The 23,993-nt window shown below is 46.0% G+C and overlaps 1 protein-coding gene across 3 annotated transcripts in view; it reads right to left on the bottom strand.

Annotated features, from left to right (window-relative positions):
- Positions 1-23,993, bottom strand: part of jade2 (jade family PHD finger 2) — a 79,349-nt gene that overhangs the window by 28,860 nt on the left and 26,496 nt on the right. For all 3 annotated transcript variants that reach the window (XM_048227583.1, XM_048227592.1, XM_048227602.1), the window contains exons 5-9: positions 12,249-12,412; positions 9,781-9,992; positions 8,950-9,117; positions 6,578-6,694; positions 4,630-5,097 (exon numbers count right to left, since the gene is read on the bottom strand). In XM_048227583.1, the coding sequence (XP_048083540.1) occupies positions 4,630-5,097; positions 6,578-6,694; positions 8,950-9,117; positions 9,781-9,992; positions 12,249-12,412 (1,129 nt within the window). The remainder of the gene's footprint in view (positions 1-4,629; positions 5,098-6,577; positions 6,695-8,949; positions 9,118-9,780; positions 9,993-12,248; positions 12,413-23,993) is intronic.

The following is a 23,993-nucleotide window of genomic DNA, read 5'->3' as shown; positions in this document are numbered from 1 at the left end:
GCATAGGAGGGGAAAAGAAAAACAAAACCTCCAAAAAAAAAAAAAAAAAAGAAGAACGAAAAAAGAAAAAAAGAAAGACAGTCTCTGTATAATCAGCGCATGGAGCCAACAAAAACTCGCTGACAATCCCAACCAGCGCCGGGTTGGTCGTTGCCGAGGGACCACGCCCTCACCCCCATAATGTGCTTTCATAAGTGTTCTCATGGCATCCTCTGCACTGCCGCGACCTGCTGAGCTGGGCTTGGCAGCGGCAGCAACAGCCAGGGCACCGTGCCAACCAGCCCCACGCTACGGGTGCTGCCAGAGCAGAGTGGGCTCTGAAGGTGCCTTTTCAAACGTACACACACACACACACAAACTTATGCATGCACACACAGAGGCATGGATGAAGCAGCAGCCCATGCTCTCTCTGCAAATGCTGTACGGAGACATACGCGTGTACACAAAGATCAGAAGGGAAAGCAGCTGGCAGAGTGAAGCATTTACTTGCTTCCCTCTTCCCCTCCTGGGTAAGACTGAGGTGCAGGCAGAAGTACAGGGTAAGAGCTGCATCCAGGTCTCGCATGCCAGGGCCTGGCATCCCTCCAATGAAATCACGGCGCTCCTCCTCCTCTCTCTCTCTCTTTCTTCTTGGGGTAACCCTGCACTGAAATTGTGGCTTACTTGCTTCTCCTTCTCTCGCTCACACTTTCCCTCTCCCTTGTTGGGGTAATCCTGCTCAATCCCTTCTCCCTGTCGCGCTCCAGCACAGCTGCACCCCAAAGCCGGCGAGTCTAACAGGGTGTGACCAGCAGCACAGGCCCCTGCACCCGGCGCTTTCTCACTCACACACTCCCTCTCTTCCTCTCTCTCGGCCTGTGTCTCTTCCACATGCTCCCAGAACATCCACATCAACACCCGAGACTCACCACGGCTCATTACGATCTCAAGATTCTCTCTCTCTCTCTCTCTCTCTCTCTCTCTCTCTCTCTCTCTCTCTCTCTCTCTCTCTCTCTCTCTCTCTCTCTCTCTCTCTCTCTCTCTCTCTCTCTCTCTCTCTCTCTCTCTCTCTCTCTCTCTCTCTCTCTCTCTCTCTCTCTCTCTCTCTCTCTCTCTCTCTCTCTCTCTCAGAGCCTCCTGCCTGACTGGTGGAACGTGAAGACGGGGAAAGCGAGTGAGAGCGAAGGTGGAAGGCAGAGTTAGAGGGGAGGAGTGACAGATTGACGGAAAGAGAAAGAGTCACTGAGAGAAAGTGACAAGAGTGACAGGGAGACAGACTGAGAAGGGGATGGTGGAGGAGAGGGAAGAAGGGGGGCTAATAGAAGACAAGGGAGAGAAAGTGCCTTTGTTCGGGCTTAAGAGATAACGTTGCAAGATTTGTTCCATTCACAGCCCTTAAAACAGGAGCCCTTAATCCATCCAGAAAAAGTGCTGTGGTGGAATCCTTCACAAACACTGGCTTGGACACCAGGCAGTGGGGTGGAGACTGTGCAAAGCAGGGTCCACTGAGGCGAGACGGGAGACATCTCCCTCAACTGAGCAGAGAACGAAGAGCACACATCTACACTCCAGAGCAAACAGAGGAACGAGGAACAAACGGCCCATCTCAGGTTGGATAACATGACACATCAGCTCCCAGAGAACCTCAACGGTGTCTGATAAAGGAAAGTAAACAGTGGTTGAATGCTTCATGCAGTCGAAGAGAGAGAGGCTCCAGCGGCACAGCTCAATGTTTCAATTGGCTCTCTGATGATCCACAAACCAGCCTCCGACACGCACACACTGGCACCAAAGCAAACGCACTGGCACCGAAGCAAACGCACTGGCACCGAAGCAATCTGTGACACCAGCGATGACAGAAAACCTCACAGGGGTTACTCTCGGCCAAATGACATCATCGTGCTCTGACCGGGGGCAAGCAATGCAGCATGACGTGGCCTGGCACTCTGGTTGGAATGATCTCGACTAAACTGCAGCTTAGTTCTGACTGGCGTTGATGTCTGAATCAGTGGCTGGTGAGATATCATCAGCATTTTGTAATGCAACAAGGTCGTGGAGATTACGGCCTAGCGACTCTCTGGCTTGATTTACGTAATGCACACGTACATGCTCGTTTTAGGCACATATCCCTTTTCATTCCTGCCTGGCTCGAAGCAGCACTTAGTGATACATCTTCTCATAACAGCGATAACATATACTATGGGGACAATCCCCCAGGAGCAACATGTTTTAAGTTTTGAACATTCTAACAAAAGATTCCGTTCCGTAACAATAAGGCTCTAAAATTCTATGTTGAATTCGATGAACCCAGAGCCAAATAAAGGTACCTTTATATGGCTCTGGATGAACCCAGATATTCTTTAGAACATTTTCCAACATTCTCATCACACCGGTGTGATGGCACCTGCTGAGTGCCTTGCTTTGGGTGTCAGTCATCTGGCAAACCCAGAGTACTGCTCATGCTCTCAGTTTGTGGCTGGTGGCAGCAAGGTTGCTGGCCCTCTGGGTGCGGTGGTTTTGTCGCTAGCGAGGCTCACCAGACAGGACACAGATGTTTATATGATGGCAGGCATTAGCCAAATCCACCAATGTTTGCACACCCGGAGACAGGCTAACTCAGAGCAGAGCAAGCGAGTGACCTGCAGGTACCTCCTTTTGTTAGGATTCTCACAGAATCTATATGGTTAACCCTTAAAGGTGTGGATTTTTGAACATAACATAAGATTCTGTTCCGCAACAATTCAGGATTCTTAAATTCTATGTTGAATTCAATGAACCCAGATATTCTTTAGAACGTTAATTTTCCAACATTCCCGTCACATAACTTGGGTTTTAACAGGGCTGGGATTTGTTCAAGCTCTGCAAGGTACATCACCTGTGCTTCCAAAATGTGATTGACATTACGGAGGTCCAATCCCTTATGTTGGGGAAAAAAAGGAATCAAGAGGAAATATCTATGTAGTTCTGTTGTCGCTGTCCTGAGTCACAACAACAACAAAAGGGTCAGGTGCAACTTTGTGGTTAAGTAATGTAATGAACATTTTTTCCAAGAAGAAAAACAAAGAGGACCAAGCAACAATATATAAACAAATCTGAAGTGGTTGAGAGAAAACAGGAAAAGAACTTAATTTAACCGGCAGTGAACTACTCAGCTGAAGAGGCAGTCCTCCTACTGTTGTTCAATCAGTCCTTATTTAGTAGATGTGATTGCACAAACACCACATGCCAGATACTTAGTGGACTTCCCATCACTGATGCACTCGACCGCTTCTCAAAAGGTGAGGACAACAAATGGGAACACAATTATGGCTTTACCATGAATTACCCTTCAAGACTAATAGCTAATGCAGACAAATATTCTGAGCAGACGTGAGAATACTTAAAATTTACTGCCAAGCTTTGGGAAACTCACTCACACTGTCACTCTCTCCTGCGGACACTTTATCAGTGTTTCCCCCACAAGATACAGTGCCTTAGAAGTTGGCAGCCCTCCAGGCTTTGAAACATATACTTCTGCTAGGGATTTCTCCATTCCCTCTTAAAACTAGGGGCCTGATGGGAATGGGAGTGTTTGAAATAAAAATAAATAATTGAACAGATTTGAAGTAAATCAAGAATTTGACACATTTCTGGCTCAGCAATGGACAGCATCACATCACATCACTGATTTGCAAGTTCCCCCAGTATTTTCAGACATTTTCAACAAGAAAAGCAACATGTCTTCAATAAACAGATAGTAGACTCTTGACACCTTAAATGTGAATGCATTCCAAATGCTCATAAAGAGATCACTAATTAATCCTTTGAATAATCACCAATTAACATGCATATGCATTAATCATGCTGCATAGCAACTATAACCATGGACAGAACAGTTCATGGATGGAGTAGTTAGCATAAGTCATTGCAACAAATTATACACATGAAACGATATGTTATGCATAAATATACTAAGGTTTCTCACCCACACCTTAGTGCACAATAAACTAATCTTAATCAAATCGTCTTGCTCTGATCAACAATAAAAGCCAGTCAACCTAATGCCGTATCCACCTATACACAAGTGCATGAGGACATGCCATCAACCAACAGTAGCTCAAGGAGAAAATCTATATAAGAAGATGGTGAAGTGCCTTGCCTGGCTAGGCCAGGGTTTCTACAGGTTTCCACAAGTTCAATTTAAGACCAAAACAAGTACAAAAAAGGTAGCTTTATTGCAGCATACTACTACCACCCGGATTCTTCAGAAAGAATTACAACACACGACTATGAATGCCGCCAACGCACTTCTCAGAAAAGAGTGACTGAAGAAGCGGTAAATGAATGCACATATTTAAGACTTAACTAAATGTAATTTAGAACCTAGTATGCAACATCTGGACGTATTTAAGAATTTTTAAGGCCTAAAACTGAGATTAACTTTTAGACTTTAAGACTTTTTAAGACACTGCGGAAATCCTGCCAGTCAGGGTTTACTCACAGGGCTCATACATACAGTAAATTATACACACAAAACACACTCCTATCTACCCCTCAGCCAAACAGTGGTCCTCTGTGTTCATGTGTGTGAGGGCAGTGTGTGTATGTGTGTGTGTGAGAGAGAGTGAGTGAGAGTGAGAGAGTGTATGTGTGAGTGTGGAATTGACTCACCCTCTCCAGGTCCTGCCTCAGGTGTGTGAAGAGCTTGAGTCGGCGGTAGAGCACGTCTTGCTCTTGCTGCGCCAGGTTGTCCACCTCGTCGCGCTTGGCCACCACCAGCGGCTGGTTGAAGTTCGCCTTCCGCCGCAGCTTCCAGAACTGGTACAGGAAGTCCACGTGCGCGTCGGGCAGGCCCAGCTTGTCAGCCACGGCCCGCGGCTCCACCAGCCGGTAGAACTCGTCCTCCAGCTCCTGCAGCTTCTGCTTGCGCTGGCTGGCCTTCTGCCGGTCCTGCGTGGGCATGTCGGGCCGGTGCTCGGACCTGGGGTCTGCCGAGGTGGCGCCCGTGTTGTAGCTGTGCTCCAGGCAATAGGACTTGAAGCGCACTTCGTCATTCTCTGCCAGGATGGTGTGCATCTCCAGGCCGTGGTCGAAGGCGCACGTCACGTGGAACGCCACGATGCACGAGGGCATGGAGCACTGAGGGTGCAGAGGAAAGGAACACAGGAGAAGTTTCATTATGGACAGATCTTTCTTTCTTCCTCTCACTCTCTCACACACACACACACACACTCAAATGTACACACACACAGAACTTTGAAATGACACAAATACCCAGTGCAACAGAAGCAAAGACATTGTTCCCTGCAGAATGTTTCACTCACACAAACCCATCCCCCACTCCCAGTACCCCAGGAACAAACACAATACAAATACACAGACACACATACAGAAATCACAGATCACATATCAACATCCAGGGGATTCAGAAGCAAACATGTGGGTGAGATACACAATGATGGAAAATTCTTCCTACACCAACAGACACACACACACACACACACACACACGCACGCACACACACACACACACACACAAACTAGACATCCGAACTGAAGCCTAGCAGAACTCTGTAGCCTTGATTGTAGCAGACCGAACCACCCACTCCCCTGCAGCCCCCTTTCATCTATCCATGCAGACCAGATGACAACAGCATGCTGACAGCAGTGAGTGGTGGCACGGCCTGGTGAGGCAGCGAGGCGAGCCCAACCTCTAAATCACAGGCTAGCCTGCTCACCCCCACAGCTAGCTTCTTCTCCACAGCTCCGCCAGTGCTGTCATTATGCTGCTGCCCACAGAGAGAGAGAGAGAGAGAGAGAGAGAGAGAAAGAGAGGAAGAGGAAGAGAGGCATGGACACACATGGACACACACGCCGCGCCGACCAGACCACAGACCCCACGCCTGGCAAAAACCTGACAGCTCAGCCGCTCCCGTGCCTTGCCCACCAGCATAGAGTTAATTTGTTTAGAAAGTCATCCATCACGCTACATTTGATGCTACAAACAAGGCTGAAAGGTTCATAATAGAATGGTGATTAAATGAATCACACATACCAGTGGTGGGTTAGTGAGATTTTTGTTATGCGTTTTGGTATTCTGTGGTGACAACAGTTTGATGGTAGACTAATGGTAGATGGTAATGACCAAAACAAACAAAACAATGGACGTTGGACACCGGAGCCCACCAGATGGATTTAGACAATTTCTGATTGGACCATGATGATTTTCTGTTCGCCATGCATGTTCTAGGTCCACTATGCCCATATGGTAAACCAGCTTTCACTTTATTTCTTCAGAACATAAGTGCATGACACCATGCTGCCCATTACCTTTCACAGTTACATTGGTTAGGTATGATGTGGTGATCTATCTACAGTTTGATGGTAGGTTTAACAAGCAAGCTACACCAGTCAAGTAACTGAGGCGGTCTATTTGACTACAATCAATTGAACTGGCTACCGCTGATGTGGTAGCGGCGTGCACGTTCAAACAAATTAGACCAGTCTTCTTAAACTATTTTTACGCTCCACGAGCGGAACGCTTCAGTTTTTGTGCCTGCCTGGTGTAGCCTACCTGTAAGGATCTACAGTAGACTGGGGGGTGGTGCAGAGGTACGTACCTGTATGCAGGTGCCTGTGTGCTCCCGACACAGACTACAGGACAGAGCCCACCGACTGGCCGGGATGTGAGACACTTTAGTGATGGGCTCCATTTTCTCAGGACAGCCAATGCTTACCTAACACACACACACACACACACACACACACACACACAGAGATTAGGTACCACCTACAATACACGGTATCCAACTTGGTGTTTTAAGCCCCCAACGTTGTCTTCAATGCAGCGCTGCCTGGAAGACGACATTAGGGGCTTAAAACACCATCAAGCTCCAACTTACGAGCTGGTATGTTCTGTTGCAAGAGAAACTTGTGGTCAGGATCTGAGATGACGATGTGACAACACATACACGAAAAGTACTTTGAGTCATTTCAACCACTGAATCATTAATGTAATTGGAATGCAATGCATCCCCTCAGAACAAAAAAAAAAAAAAAAGAGATGATCCATTCCTCGATGATTGGACTGATAACACAAGACGACGTAGCGTTGTCAACCGATACTGAAATTAAACACTCAAAGGAACCCTATCAAAGTCTCTGTGATGCATAAGGCACCCTGGTGAGATCCATTCCACTACACCAACACTCCTCGACTAGGGAGAGGCCATAAAGTCTGCCTGCCTATTCGCTATAGAGCTTTGCCTATTCACACTTGTGTCTTTTGACTGCTTTGGCAATCCTGCCTAATCCATTCAGAGCAGAGCCACTTCTGGTCTCGACTTGAGCCATCAGCCAGACGCTCCACTCGGATTCCTCCTCTTTCTCCTCCTCCTCTCCCTCTTCTTTTCCTTTTGTCCTCCCTTGATTGGACAATCCAAGAGTGCTCTTCACCACAGTCTTCCAAACGGAAGAGAAAGTGTGTGTGTGTGTGTGTGTGTGTGTGTGTGTGTGTGTGTGTGTGTGTGTGTGTGTGTGTGTGGTGGGTGGTTCTTTTCATTCGCCCTTTTTCCTTCATTTCAATCCCAATAACTTCATATTTTCAAAGGCTCACAAAAGCTCTGGGATTTAAAAAAACGAGGCACCATAAGAGACGGAAGCTATTACAGCCCCCAATTTACAGCCTTTTTACACGGCCCATTTTGTAGCCCAGCTGAGCTGAGGAGATGTATCATTTCATTCCATCTAACCATAAGAATGCCAGGGTCAAGCAATGACTCAAGCGTTGATCACCCACCCAAGCCTGCCTGTAGTTAAACTGTCAAATGTCAGCCCGTCTTGTGTTTCATGTGGACGTTGACATATCTGAACCAACTGTGGTTGTTTTTAGTTTCATGCGAAGAGTTGACATATCTGAACCAACTGTGGTTGTGTCTTTTTTTCATCTGATCTTAGGACAAATTACAGGGTCCAGTCTCTATATGAAACGAAGCCATGTTCAACACCTCGTTGTAATTTAACTCAGCCTATTTCAATCAAGAAGGTGGGACTGAAAACAAACAGAACAACAAAGCTCGAGTGTGACGGAAACATAATTATATCTGAAAATATCTCTTGGTTAAATGGCACAACTTAATGGACCTAATGGTGGGCACTCCATGAACAGTATTTGCCTTTTGTGTTCATTACATTAGGGAATGTAATGGTATACCATGATAAGGAAACTGTACATCCATCATGTGAATTTTTCCGACCATAATTTCCCGCCAATAAACCGTGGTTTACACATTGATTTTGCTAAATTTCTTCAGCTATGGGGATAACAATACACAAAGGCAGGCTATACATGCTGTCAATACTCCGCATCATGGCCAAAGCCCCCCTTAGCTGTTCTTAAATCAGTGTAACCTACGGACTCGAATGGCTTATTGCCTTTCTAAAACGGTGACTACATATATCTGGCAAGATTTCATAAAATAAAGGCACAGCAACGAGAAATGTAATGATTTATTCCTATATAATCATTCTTCCGCCAATAAATATATTTCCTCTATCTGAATGGTTGCCAAGCAACTTCGAGACACAACTACTTTAACTTTTGGATCAAGTTATGGTAGCACAGTAATTTAGAACGAAATGCGGTCATGGTGTATGTTTGTGCTGGATTTTATAACGGTGTTTAACGCGATTCAGCCAAAATCAAAATCTAGGACCGGAACTATCCGTTTTAGACTGTTCACACATGCACAACAGTGTGCGTTTACCTCAGGAATTCATAAAGGCACTGCTGCCACCATGAACCCGCATCATTTATCATTACAGATACAAATATACAAAAAAAATAAACTGGTCACACGGTGTTTAATACTATCCGAACACCATATATACCTACATGGTTTCTGCTATCTGCAGAAAGTACTAGAAGGCACAGTATACCCCCATGAACTTAATATACACATGTTGTCCATGGATGATTAATGTGTGTGTTTACCTCTGGGATCCATAAGGCACAACTGACGTGGACCCACTTGGTTCCGCTGCGAGTGGGCTTGAGTGCTCCTCCCCGCTTTGGGCACAGAAGGCATTTGGGCTGCACCCCCAAGGCACAGGTACGGCACAGCCAGTTGCCCTGGGGCACCTTTAGGATCCCGTAACAGGCCTGTGGGGCAAGACACCTCATTTCATTATATACGCGGCACATCACAACAGCTGCATTCGACAATTAAATCAGACAATCCACTTCACACAGGAAACCTGCATACACGCCGCTTCTAAATGAGATATTAAATATGGTAAAGTAGAGGCGCTTAAGAACTATCAAGAGACTGACACCTCAATTAACACCATATCACTCTGTTCAGCTCTAGAGATTCAAATGAACGGAGGGAGTTTGCAATCATTTTTTTTCTCTAGGGTGTGTTTCAACTTTGTGAGAAAAATACAGAGAGGAAAGAATACAATGGGCAATCAATGAGCCACTTTAAGACCAAGCAGTAGTGTCACACATATCCCGCTGGGTATACATTACCAAGGAGACTCATTACAGTTCAAACACAGCTCTATGTATAAAAACACACACGCTAACACACTGGACAGGTGATAGTTCGGAAGATGTTGGAACAATCCTGCTCTGGCTTTGCCCACTGGCGACGACATCTCTGTCTATAGATTTGACACTCACAAGATTTTTTAGAAACAATTTTCTAAACTTGTGGGCATTGCTACGTTAAAAGTAATGGAGTTTTAAACTTTGCCGTTGCCAATGTCAGATGCCGTCAGTGGGCGTTGGGCCTTAACTCTTTGCATCCCTTTTTATCCTCACCTGATGCACACAGATGTTGCACTTGTCGCAGAAGACCATCTCGTTGCCGTCTTCGCCCTCGGGCGAGCGGCACACGTCGCACACCACGTCCTCGTCGTACTCGATGCCCAGGCCCTCCTCGGTCTCGATGGCCTGCTGCATCTTCTCCTGACACTGGCTCTCCAGCTCCTCCAGCACCCGCTCCATGCTCAGCTCGTCCAGCTCAGGCAGTGCTACCGGGGGACACGCCACGGGACAGGGACGGAGGGGATGAGGACAGGGGAAGAGTGAAGGTTAAGCCACAGATTAGTGTGAGGGTAGGGAGTGAGAGCAGTAGCTGTGCGGTAAGCACGTAAACTTTCCTTCAGACACCTTAAGACTCGAGACGGGCTAGCCACTAAGAGAGGGCTCTGCGGGGCTACACCGTAGATTCGATGCAGAAGCAAAACAGCGTTAAGCCACAGTTTAGTTTGAAGGTAGTCACATTAAGTACAGTGGCTATCCAATGAGTACATACATTTCATCCAACTCTGCGTGGAAATATTTGTATTAATGTATTTTGGCAAGTACATTTTAAACTGCTAAAACAAAAGAACCCTGTGGGATCCCTGATCTATGGTTTTAGCCTCCTTGCTAGCTCACGCGCCTGCCAGTCTGTGTAAGAGTCCAAGTCTGGGGCTGGGCCTCACAGTCAACACAATGCAGGGTACATCGACAGAATGGGAATGGACACTCTAGAAAGGAACTGAACTTGGAAAAAAAAAAAACTGTGTTTTGTTTTGGTCAGGAAATGATACCTTTTGGCTATCATGGTGGAGCAGACTATGATAAAAATCCACAGCAAGTACATTTAATCCCACAGAATGAGAAAAGGGGAAACCAGAAAGCCCAAAACCATAACCCTTGATTAAATTAGTGAGGGGTGCAAAATAATAACGGCACTATGACCTGGACCGATGAGATGATGACAAAACTTGCACCCTGTTCACTTGAACTCCCTGTTCAGTTCTGTCAGTTCAGTAAGGATATAGTTGTAGCTGCAGTACTTGCTATTCCCTGCTTTTCAAATAAAGGAAGTTTCCTGAAATTGAGTACCATTTTAAAAAACGTCCAGAATAGAAGTCTGGATAGGCATCTCCGGATAGGTCACCTCAAACATAATGATCCTCCTGTCTGCATTCATCTGTCATTTTTATTTCTTTAATTTATTTCTCCGGTAGTTTATGTGCTCCAGGATTCTGTCCAGACTTCCCTAAGGAACTTTGTGTTGCTGTAAAGACATGAATGTTTTAGTTCTGTTCCTCACCGAGAGGAAGTACAGTTATCCATTAACCTGTGTGGCAGTGACATTTAAACTGAGTAAATATGTAATAGTTGAGTAATTGCACAGATGTAAGAACGGGTGATACTGGGGTAAGTGCGTGTGTGCGTGTGTATGTGTGCGTGTGTGTGTGTGTGGGGGTACTTGGTTTATATTTTGGCTAAGCAATCCTGTGTCTGAGAAAAGTGCTACACAACTAAAGCCTTATTAATATTATTGTTGCGTTGACTTCTCTGTTACGTAGTACACCCCAACTCTAAATCACGAGGCTGTTTTATCTGACTTGCAGTTAACAGTGCGTGCTTTTATGACAAATGTTTTCGTTGTCTTTCTAAAAAGCAGGGAAAACAAGATGTGGTCTTGGGGGGTGGGGTGTATGTTGGAGGAGAAAGGGGTTAAATATGCACTTGTCATCCCCACCACCACCGCCCCATCTGTGAGCATGAGATCGGATTGCAAGTAAACTGGGTCAGGGAGAGAGATCTTGTGGGTCAGCAGTCGGGGCTGCTCTGGGCTTAGGTTTTGGCAGAGCCCCAAAATCAGGCTTACAGGGAAGCTACACTAGGCGCGTAACTGAAGCGTTGCGTTCACGACGCGCAAAATCCATTTTAAAAGACTGGTCTATTTTTTTAGAATCTACGTGCCACTATCATGTCTGGTGTAGCTACTTACTATTGATTATAGTGGAAGCTAATTGTTGCAGCAGACGCAACGCGAACGGCACTCTTCAGTTACGCGCCTGATGTAGCTTCCCTGTTAGAGGGGGGGATCCTGTGAGCTCAGAAAGGGAGAAGAGAACTGCTGTTCCCTCTCTCTCGCTCTTTCTCTTTTTCACTCCATCTCTCTCTCTCCATCCGCTAATACACCGAGCCGAACATAGGGCTGCAGCTAAAGTTGTGGTTATACGGTGTGGTGTGATAATTTCAGATAAGAACATGTCACGGTTTCACAGTATACAGTATTTCTCTATAGTGTGTGGCATTCTAATGATGCAAGGCTTCTACAATACTCTTGCTGAGGTTAAGCATTTGGTTCCAGTGCGGTAGGGCATGAAGTGACATTGGATAACTCTGCAGCAGGAACTATAGTGAAGTGAACTTGAACTAGAAGCAGATGACAAACAGGAGAATTGAGTTGGAGCTGTCAGTGGACTGACTCAGTGGCTTACCCAGCTCCCTAAACTCTGTGTTGACAAGCTCCAGCCAGGCGACGTCCAGATCGTCCAGGTCGTATCGGGTGGGTGGCTCGCCAAGGTGTTGTGAGTCAGACTCGGTGTACAGCCTGGCATGGGGCGTTGTGTAGAATGGGATTCGATTGCTCTCTGGAAGCATTCTGAAACCACAACCACAAAACATAACACACAAGTGTTGGTAAACCATCCTTTCTTACATCCGAACGTATACCTCTATTACCACACTATTGCCACTAACAGTGCCTGTATGAAGGCGATGACTTAAGCTATTGAAGGTCTGAGGTCAGTGTGACTTGACAACAGAAACCATGACAACCATCCCTCCAGATGCAGATACTGAAGCAACAGAAATTTTACTAATATCAAATGATGTATGCGTTTTTTGAAAGTCTGGCATATTTCTGTGTAATTAAGATCTATCCTCTTCACTATGACCTTAAATCAAAGCGTTGCAGAGAGAGAGAGAGAGAGAGAGAGAGAGAGAGCAGAGTGCATTGACCTCAGAGATCTGTCTGTCTGGCACTCATGGCTCCTGCCCCGGGCCGTCTGCGGATTATTCGGGGCATTAGGTCGGGGCGGTATCCTCTTGGCTCAACAGCGCAATCTTTCAGACTGCATCACCCATGGCATCACTTGGCCCAGAAGTGACCGCCAGCCAACCCAATATTTCAGGGGGTCAGAAACCGTACCCGTGGTACAACCACTGGCGGGTTACTCACCAACCAGTATGCACACGAAAAAACAAAAAACCCCACTGTGAGATGGAAGCAGCGACGTTGGTATCCATTCCACATGTGCAGAGAGAGCGCCAGAAGCCAAACACATTGTGCATCCCCCACACTTCCTGTCTGAGCCCTTTTTACTGCGGGGTGTAAAGGCATGCAAATGACAAGTCTGTGAAATCCCAAGTAGGTGCAGCACCTAGCCATCATCTTGATTAAAAAAAAAGAAGAAGAACCTCTTTTCATCTATTTTATCAGGAAAGATCACATGTGGGAGGTAAAGATTCAAAAACAACAAAGGAAATGAGACCTGTGAGAAGCACAGGATGTTCTCATAACAGTAAAGCCAGAAATGCTTTCATCTGACACACACCACGCCTCTGTGTCATACATTCAGTGCTCTTGCACTCACTGTCAAAATGGTCGCTGCTTGCGGTTGTGCATTAAAGACCTCAGGGCTTCCCCTCTGCATTTAGAATAATCTACTACATCCTCCCGACGGCAACCTCAGCCCGAGGTATATGGAGGTTGAAAGGGTATTTCTGTCCAATATCAACTCACTTTCTTAAGTAGTTGATTATCCAATAGATTTTTAGAGTTCATGCTTCTTAATTTAAACACGTAGATGACTAATGTATCGATCCTGTTCCACATTTTGCTAACCACAATATCGCTGCTTTACAGAGGCCATCGCGAAGACCAGAAAGACAGACAGAGACAGACACAGACACACGAGGACTGTTAGTTATGTATTTAAAAGCTTACGTCCGGAGAGCAAGGTGCATGACCTGACCAGATTCAGAGTTCACGTCTCCATAGAGTGGAGAGCTGTATGCATTTGTGAGGGAAGCAATGGCTGTGGTGCACCGCATTCACTATGGTGTCAGAAGTGGGGGATGTCAGATGTGGCATTCACTATGGTGTCAGAAGTGGGGGATGTCAGATGTGGCATTCACTATGGTGTCAGAAGTGGGGGGATGTCAGATGTGGCATGTGGCAAGAGCATAAACAGAGGGACGGATTTGCAACACATGAAAAGCATTACACAACGCCGGACACAACCGGCTCTGCAAAGGTGCGAGTCCTGAAGGTCAGGGCGATGAAGGCCGCTTAAAACCTTCACTTATAGTACGTATGTTACGTAACTAATGTGCTATTGAAGCTGTCTCTTTGTAATAACAGTACAGCGAGAGGGCACATTTTTAAGGGCTTGTGGGTGTGGTTGCTGCTTTCTTGGAAACTATTGGCGTTGAGTACACAGTGAGCGCGCATGGACGGAAGCAATCCCATGGTATGCTCACTGGCACCACATTAAATTCCCTCTGGTCTTCAGCTGCTGTGATCACCACAGAGTTGTCATCGGACAACTTTCTCACAGTCTTACAAGAGGCCTTATTGAGCCACTGTACTTTAAATTCAATTCAACTCAGTTTTATTTATATAGTGTCATAGTGTAAGAATATATCTTAAATCCCTTTACACAACCCAGATTGAACGTGTGATATTGAACTCTCTTTATTTGACACAAAACCCCTGGAAAATCCGATATAAAAAACTAGGCATATTGTACATGGAAGTAAACAGTACTCAAAACAATCCTCCTCCCTCTCAACCCAATTACACATAGTTTCAGAGTCATTCAGGTTTTTCTTTTCACCACATGTTTCCTTCAAGGTCACAGAAGGTCAAATACAACTGCAACTGCAATTGTAACTTGCCTCCCTCACTGCATGCTTAACATCACCATTACTCCACCTTCTCTCTCCTGATTTACTAATGATTTTCGGTCGAAATGCAGAAAAAAAAAATACTGTCAACATCCACATTGTTGTCACAATTTGTTGATTGTACCGCAGCCGTTCCATAAAATGGAGAACCATCCTTTTAAAAAAAAAAACACTTTCACAATCTTGCTGACAGTGGCATGGAGAGAGTTAACATTCACCCTAAGCGGAGTGTCTCTGTGCGCGCTGCCATTTTGCCATTCCTTCAGATGCCAGCATGGTCTGCCCAGGAATGCCATGCGCGTTGTCATGGAGATGGCAGCACCTCATTAACATCCATCACGTTTTACTATTCGCCTGCAGAGCCAGTCTCGTCGTGCTATTTCTGTAGGATCTTTTTTGCTCCCCCTTCACCCAAATCCCCCCTCGGTTTTTAGTAGCAGCGAACTTACGGGAAAACACACACACACACACACACACACACACACACTCCCTAATCAGACCCATTCGTCTGCAGCATGAGAACATGTGGAAAAAAAGCATATAATAATCCTGTTTTTGGAGTGCAATGTGGAGTGTGAAGGGGGTTTGTGTGTGTGTGTGTGTGTGTGTGTGTGTGTGTGTGTGTGTGTGGGTAGGGGGGGTTAGAAGAGTTCGAGGGGACTGGGGTGGGGGGGCTATTTTCATTCACATTTTCCACTGAGTCAGTCTGCAAGCCAGAGAGACAGAGCCTGCTGCCCAGAGCTGCGCTGGCACGAAGCCAAGACTTCACTTCAGCTTGTGAGGAACGACACATACACACACACACACACACACACACACACAGACGCCAAGACTTCACTTCAGCTTGTGAGGAACGACACATACACACACACACACACACACACACACACACACACACAAACACACACACACACACACCACACACACCAAGACTTCACTTCAGCTTGTGAGGAACGACACACACACACACACACACCACACACAAACACACAGAGCTTCACATCCAAAACGGCCGCTCCTTCCTCTTAGCAAAACACTGCAGCGTCGCAAACCTCGGCAGAAGGGGCAAAATTCACAGGGCAGAGACTAGAACCGCATGGCGGAGAATATGGGAGTGCCGTGAAGTAAGACGGTTATTCACACACGTAGATCATGTATATATCTGTGTGTGAGTGTGTGTGTGCATAGCCTGGGAGTACTGCTTGAATAGTGGTTGACATACCAGTGCATGTTTTATTCCAGAAGAGACCAGGGCAAAGCCAAGTATGGACTAATAGTTCTCTTCATAAACTATTATGCAAGACCACTCTGGCAGGGCTGGGAAACGCCCGCATTGTGTTCAGTAGTCTTCACATCAGGCACACTCAGGGAATCTACTCCTTTGAGGTTAGCTAACTCAAAACATTTACACCTATTATCTATTAATCTATTATCAATCTATAAACTTGACATTGAACAACACACATGTTTGCATCTATAAATGCATGCAAATACTGGTAAATACTGTTTTGATATTCTGTATCTGTATGTAGATAAGTCATCATTTCTGATGCACTTAAGAAAGGCATTTATGAACCAAAGATCCCTCTGACACACGTTTTATGTTTTTATCCTCTGCACAGTAATGTCAGCCTGTCAGTGTCACTATGCTTGCAAGCATTGTTCTTGTGATGCATTAGAACATACGTCAAACCGGTTATATAACTCTGTGTGTATGTCAGTGTTTGTGTGTCAGTGTGTGTGCGCCCTCATTTATCTGCGCCGCTCCATAAGCAAGTGTGAGGGGGAGTTGAAAGAGCTCTCCTGAGACAGAGCAGGAGAGGATGATGGAGGCAAATAGATTGAGTGTGAGTGTGTGTGTGTGTGTGTGTGTGTGTGTGTGTGTGTGTGTGTTTGATAGATAGTAAAAGACTCTCCACAGACCACCGCTTTAATGTGGTAAGGGATGATGTCAGCGCTATAACCGTAATGTAGGTACTACACAAGCTGCAGTGTATAGAAATATGAAGCATCATCTTGAGTGAGTCACGTTGTAATAATCACAATCGATTAAATGTAACCCCTTCAGCAGCCAGCCATGTTTACATGGATACCCTCCCCATCTCTCTCCATCTGTAGTAAAAGATGACTCACTTCTCCCTCACTGCCACAGCCTCTCCTGCAAACAGATATCTTGTTTTCGTCTTTCTCTGAATGTATCTGGTGCCTCTGTTCAGAACAGCACAGGCATCTCCCGAATCTCTGCCACTCAATCAAGTCTCTTCAATCAGACAGCAAAGCACATGGATGCTTTGGAATATGTGTGTGTGTGTGTGTGTGTGTGTGTGTGTGTGTGTGTGTGTGTGTGTGTGTGTGTGTGTGTGTGTGTGTGTGTGTGGTGAGGTTTTGAAGTAGGGGAAAAAAAAACACACTCTTTGATGCCAGAGTGGAAAACGTTTGTTCGCCATTAACTGCCACACAATTCATTAATCTGGTGTCGAGGGCGAGGCAGATGCTTCAGGGCTCTCTCCACTAGAGAAGATTCCTGTTACATAGCAAAGTCTATTGAGATGGGACGCTCAAGCCGCAGTGATGGGCATGAACACTGGCTAGGACCCTGGCTGGGGATCGAACAGACAGAGCCCCGCAGAGGTGAGCCGTGGCTCTACCCCTGCACTGTGGGAGAAGGGCTATTCTGGTGGCAGATCAAGGCCACCCCCCACCCCACCACCACGCTTAGCCCCCTGGGGAGGAGAACAGTGATACGCTCGTCATAAATAGTGACGGGGACAGGACTTGGAACGATATAGCAGGGCACGCTAATCATGCTCTTGCCCGAGTAGTTCTGGAGGGAATATCATACTATGCCCAATAAGCTGTCCTCCTTAATTGCTGCACTGTGAACACTTTCACTGGCAAAGGCCCAGAGGACGGTGTGTGTGTGTGTGATGGGTGGGGGGTGGGAGCTCGGAGGAGTGAGTCATGCAGCCCACATTTTAAACACAGAGATAACACTCGTAAAAAGCAGAATAACCTTAGGCTCTCTCTCTCCCTCCCTCCCTCCATCTTCTGCACACAGTCCCAAACACACACAGGCACACATGAGCATGCACACACACACACACACACACACACACACACACACACACATCCCCCATGTGCGCGCACACACACACACACACTCACTCAAGTACACATGAGCACACACACACACACACCCACAAACCCACACATACACAGACCCGTGCGCACACACATACAGAAGCCTATTTTTGGAGATGTAGGGAAGTAGATCAGTGCTTGTGTGTGGAGGAGGAGTGAGCTCCCTCCTCCTCTTGAGATGGTGAGAGAGAGAGAGAGAGAAAGAGGGAGAGTGAGAGAAAGAAGAGTGTGAGTGAGAGAAAGAGAGCGAGAGAGGGGCTCAGGACAGACATGCAGCCTTCAGCTCCAAAATAACCCCCACAGCCCGTGTACCTCATCCCTCCGCACCAACCGCAGGTGCTGACAGGTGTCCCAACAATGGCATTCCTCTGGAAGCCCGGCTCATTACGGCACGGCCATTTGCAGCCCACTTCGGCATCTCTGACTCTCATACACAAAGGGCCTGGAGTGCTGCTAGGGGTGGATATTTCAGTAACGAAAACACACATATGCTATACCTACAGGTCACTCCAGTTTACAAACCTACTATTAAACGAATGCAACCGTCTGTTCCAAATCACTGAGGGAAACACTGAAAAAGAAGCCAGCAACAACAAAAGAATAATGACTTAACAGTGAATCTGAATAGTCAGTAGGCACCAACATCCATACTTGGTGAGTTAAACCAGGACAATTAGTTATTAGTGAAGTTTACAATTAGTTGTTATTTCATGTTGTTTCAGCTGAAATATTTCTCTCATGGTTTACTAAACGTTTCTGGCACAGTTGAGTTGGGCACTGTGTTGCAAAAGCCCTTCTCATTAGAGTGCCAAATATCGAATGCTCGTTAGGCACTTAACCAAGTGACCAAGAGGAGGCTTGTTATTGGCTACACACTATATAAAGCTGTGATCTAATCTTGTTCACACTGAAGAAGCCTACTTTTGGGAGGTCTTGAGCTGAAAGAATTGCTGTCGGTTAGCTAACAACAGCTTGAGGAATATCAAACATCATGGCATTTTTTATCATTGTTGAAATCCAGGTAAATCAGTAATCCACAAAGAATGGTGTATTAATTGACCTATCTAAATTCTAAGATCTAAATTTCAACAGCCACATGAAAGCGATAACTAAATCAGCTTTTTACCACCTCAAAAATATTGCCAAGCTGATGTCAACTTTCGGATGACATCAAAAAGGCCCCAACTGTAGCCAGTTTTAAATCTAGACTTAAGACCAAACTGTTCTTAGATGCTTTCTGCTAACTGCGCTGAGTTACAAATTCTGAATCTGCCTTGATAATTATTCTACCTTGTTGGGGGCCTAGCAGCGAAGGCACCCATTGAGTTACTAGCTTTTCCTATTATTATTCCTCTGCCATTGGTCTATGGCAGCCCATAGAACACCTGGCTAAAAAGTGCTAAAATTTGGCAGAAAGTTTCGGGACACTCCACTGACCACTCACGCTAATTTACGGATCTCTAAACCCAGCCGTCTAGCGCCACCAACGGGTCAAAATTTGGCAGAAAATTGAACCGCTGGGTCTAAAGTTATGAAATTCGGCGCACTGATTCAGGACCGTCCCATGATCACTCTCACCAATTTACAGAACTCTATGCCCAACACTCTAGCGCCTCTTGCATTCACGCATGTGACCATTGAACGGTGCGTCCGATTTTCACAAATCAGGCACTGTTGACCTGAGTTCAATGACTCCTATTACGTCACTTTCCGCCATATTGGACCTCCGCCACATTGGATTTAGTCCAAACTCTACGAAAAGTTTCAGCGGTCACAAATTTCATCCGATTTTCACGGAACTTGGTGGAGATGATCTTCTGCCCGAGCCGCAATAACGATACTTGCCAGATTTTTCAATTTCATTTGTGTTTGCCCGTAGCAGCCAATCAAATATGGCGACGAAGGCGCCAAACAGGAAGTGGACTTACATCTCTGTGACGCTTTGAGTTAACATAGCAAAACTCGATACCATTAGTCAGGACACTGTCCCAATCACTCACAGCAATTTTTATGCATATACATTGAACGCTCTAGCACCACCACCAGATCAATGTTGGACATGCAATCATGCGCGTGATCCTTGACTCTTTTGTCTGATTTTCACAATTAAGGTAGCGTCTGAATCCTTGGACCATCCCAAGTTCATCAACCCCTATCCCGTCACTTTCCACCATGTTGGACCTCCGCCATATTGGATTTAGTCCAAAATCTACGAAAAGTTTCAGCGGTTACAAATTTCATCCAATTTTCACGAAACAATACTTTTAAGTTTATTTGCCCTTGACAGCCAATCACACATCTCGGCTAAGCTTTAATGTATGAAGTTCAAACTTGGTACAGGGACTTGGTATCTGATTGTGAGGATGCACTAGGAAATTGGCATCATTTGGCCTCTATAGGGGGCGCTGCACTACATGAAGTGAGCTCATATCTCATCACCGCTTTGATGTACAAAGTCCAAACTTGGTACAGGGACTTGGGACCTGATTGTGATGACGCACTAGGAAATTGGCATCATTTGGCTTCTATAGGGGGTGCTGCACTACATGAAGTGAGCTCATATCTCATCAACGCTTTGATGTACAAAGTCCAAACTTGGTACAGGGACTTGGGACCTGATTGTGATGACGCACTATGAAATCGGCATCATTTGGCCTCTATAGGGGGCGCTGCACTACATGAAGTGAGCTCATATCTCATCACCGCTTTGATGTACAAAGTCCAAACTTGGTACAGGGACTTGGGACCTGATTGTGATGACGCACTAGGAAATTGGCATCATTTGGCCTCTAGGGGTGCTGTAATAAAGAAAGTGAGCTCACATCTCAGCAACTCTTTGGTGTATGAAGTCCAAACTTGGTACAGGGACTTGGGACCTGATTGTGATGACGCACTATGAAATCGGCATCATTTGGCCTCTATAGGGGGCGCTGCACTACATGAAGTGAGCTCATATCTCATCAACGCTTTGATGTACAAAGTCCAAACTTGGTACAGGGACTTGGGACCTGATTGTGATGACGCACTAGGAAATTGGCATCATTTGGCCTCTAGGGGTGCTGTAATAAAGAAAGTGAGCTCACATCTCAGCAACTCTTTGGTGTATGAAGTCCAGGGACATGGTAGCTGATTGTGAGAACGCACAAGGACATTGGTGTAATTTGGCCTCTAGGGGCACTGTAACAAAGTAAATGAGCTAATTTCTCAGCCATTCTTTATTCAATTGCCATCAAACTTGCTGTGAGTGCTTGTTCATGCCATGGCACTGCCATTCCTGCTATAGCGCACTGCTAGGCCCCCACATTGCTGCTTGCAGCTATATTTATTGTTTGGTTTTGTTTATGTAAAGCACATTGAATGACCTCTGTGTATGAAATGCGCTATAATAGACTTGACTTGACTAACGAAGGTACGCAACACAACAAGTCCAATGTAAACAAATGCACTTTGGTTAATTTTATATTACGGTGCTTACACAGTTGCGTTCAGTCACCGCATGCCAGTGGGTGTTCCCGACGGTCGGGGGTGTGTAGCCTACTATGCAAATGCCTTGAGTAGGCCTATAACCGTAATTTGATTGGCTGGTGCCTTCCGTTGGTCTCTGTCGGTGCAGCAAAAGTTGAACTTTTCAAAGGGGGCAACGGGAGCAACGGACCCACAATTCAGTTCGGCAACCAATGACCTAAGCCCATTTAAAGTGGACGAGATGCGTCTCCAGTACTGCAACTGTGTGTACGCACCGTTACTCTGTCGTGGAAACAAACTGTGTGTCCTTGAAGCTTACTGAACACAAAGATATTTCCGACCTCAGGGGAGGTCTGCCAAGTCATTTTTTGGAATGTTTTGAAAGCCACATTGTGTTCGCCAGAGTCGTGGGGAAACGGGCCAGTGTTAAGTGGTGCTTTCTGCCCCTTCATTTCATTTTCCTGGACACTCTGTATCTGGCTAACCATCAACACACTCATCCAATTGTCTAATTATGAATCTGCATTATGTCCTCAGCTATGTGAGATTGAACTAAGAGAAGTTATTGACCTATATACACAACTCTCAAGCATTATGTCCTCAGCTATGTGAGATTGTACCTCTGCTCTGCACTAGGGCTGACTGAGGGGTTGGAGGGTGCGGCACAGTCGGCACAGGGGGCACCAGGCACCTGGCGTGTGGTTAGCCTGGGCAGCCGCATTTGGGTGGGGTTGCGGTTTGCTACTGAGGCGGTGCCCCTGGCCTTGCTGTGCCCCTCTCCGACAGAGACGCTTCCCTCTGGCCAGACCACCAAGGCTTCAGAGGTGTTCCTGCCCTGCCATCCAGCTGGCAGAGGCTAGTCTCACAACTCACCCCTTCATAATAGAGGAAATTAGGGGAAATGAAACTGACCTTTGTAAGGGGGTTGACACTGACAGTAAGTGCTGTGCAAAGAGTCACAAGTCAAGCCCATGCCATGAGCATACAAAAACACATCACCCCACACAACATAGCTAGGCTACTGGTTCAGATGAGGCCACTGAAAGTGATGTCAGGCAAAACAATGGAGGTTCAAGTGAGCTGACCTACATGGAATGGAAACAGGGATGCAAATTAGCCCCAGCCACCAGTCTAATGCTGGTAAAACATGGAAGTGGGTGGTAGATTTCAGACACAAAGTAAGCATTTAATATTGGGTGGCTGGTGAATTTTACATTTTTTTAAAAAAGTAACTTCCATCTCCGGCCCTCTACGCCTCGGCACTTCTTGCTCATGAGGAAGCCGGCTAAGTATAATTTTTATACTTCGCTAAGAGCATTTCCGTTATGTGCCTGGTGTAGCCAGGACCTGACTTTCACCTGATGGTGACCACTGAGGCCCAGACAGACAGAGTGTGAGTGTGTGTGTGTGTGTGTGTGTGTGTGTGTGTGTGTGTGTGTGTGTGTGTGTGTGTGAGAGATATCTAAATTCTATTAAGAATGGAAAAATTAACAATGACAGATCACGGCTTTAGGGGACTAATGAACCTCCAAAACCACAATGGTTTCATTATTGTTGGATGGCTATTACTTATATTACTTAGTTGATGTTGATCCTGACAACAGCCTTACTTTTATAGCAACCATCAAAAAAACAAAAAAGTTAACAAGCTCTGAAACCCCCCATTTCCAACTCTTCAGATCAACTTTGCTAATGTGACACTTTTCCATTCAAAACGGGAGACCAGCTGAAAAGAAATAACTTTGGTTGATGTCTGCCTTTTGTGATGTTTTTGATGTCTGAACTGGCCTAATTGCTGTAAGATTGAAATCACTATCACACTGTAAAGCACGTCCAAATTGAATAGATTTTTGAGAGGGAAAAAATGCTTACAAGATCAATGCTTTCACATACATTCATCATTGCCACAACTCATTCTCTCTCTCTCTCTCTCTCTCTCTCTGAATGGAAAGGCAGCAGAGATGTCACCAGTAAGTACCGGTAGGGTGAAATGTCAGTCCAGGAGAGAGTGGGTTGAGCAATGACTCAGACAGAGAATATGAAAAGATGATACATGAGACACCTGCACAACCTCAGAGAGAAAGTGAGAACGAGGCACAGGGGAAGGGAAGGAGAGAGGGGTGGTGGTGTTGTGCCTTACACCAAGAAAAGGCCCCTCTTGTCTTGAAAAAAAACAACTACTGAAAGACAGACTGAAACCCAGATGTGCCAGACCTGAAGGGTGGTGGGTAAGCCCAATATTTTAATGAGCGGAGGTTAGAAAACCCCCCCCGATAAAGAGGTGTCAGCAGGCACAAGATGTGGAAAAAAAGACAGAAAGAGAGAAAGAGTGTGAAAGAAAGAAAGAGAGAGAGAGAGTGAGGGAGAGAGAAAGAGAGAGGGAGAGAGAGAGCGAGAGAGAATGGCAGATGGGTGCACGTCTGCACGTTCAGATGCTCCAGATGTGTACGGCTTTGATGTACCACACAAACCAAACCACCAGCACTTCTGGACCAGAAGCGCTTGGCAGAGGTGTGTGTGTGTGTGTGTGTGTGTGTGTGTGTGTGTGTGTGAGTGAGAGTCTGAGAGTGTGTTCAAGAAGGTGGCAGCGCCCAGCACTGGTCGCCGTCTGTGTGTCCAAATGAAGGCACAACTTTCCAAGAAATGGGCCTAGACAGACCACAAAT

This window comes from Alosa alosa, chromosome 2 (genome assembly GCF_017589495.1).
Source record: "Alosa alosa isolate M-15738 ecotype Scorff River chromosome 2, AALO_Geno_1.1, whole genome shotgun sequence".
Taxonomy (NCBI): Eukaryota; Metazoa; Chordata; class Actinopteri; order Clupeiformes; family Clupeidae; genus Alosa; species Alosa alosa.
Note: the sequence above shows the minus strand (reverse complement) of the source record. Positions and strands in the feature narration are given on the sequence as shown.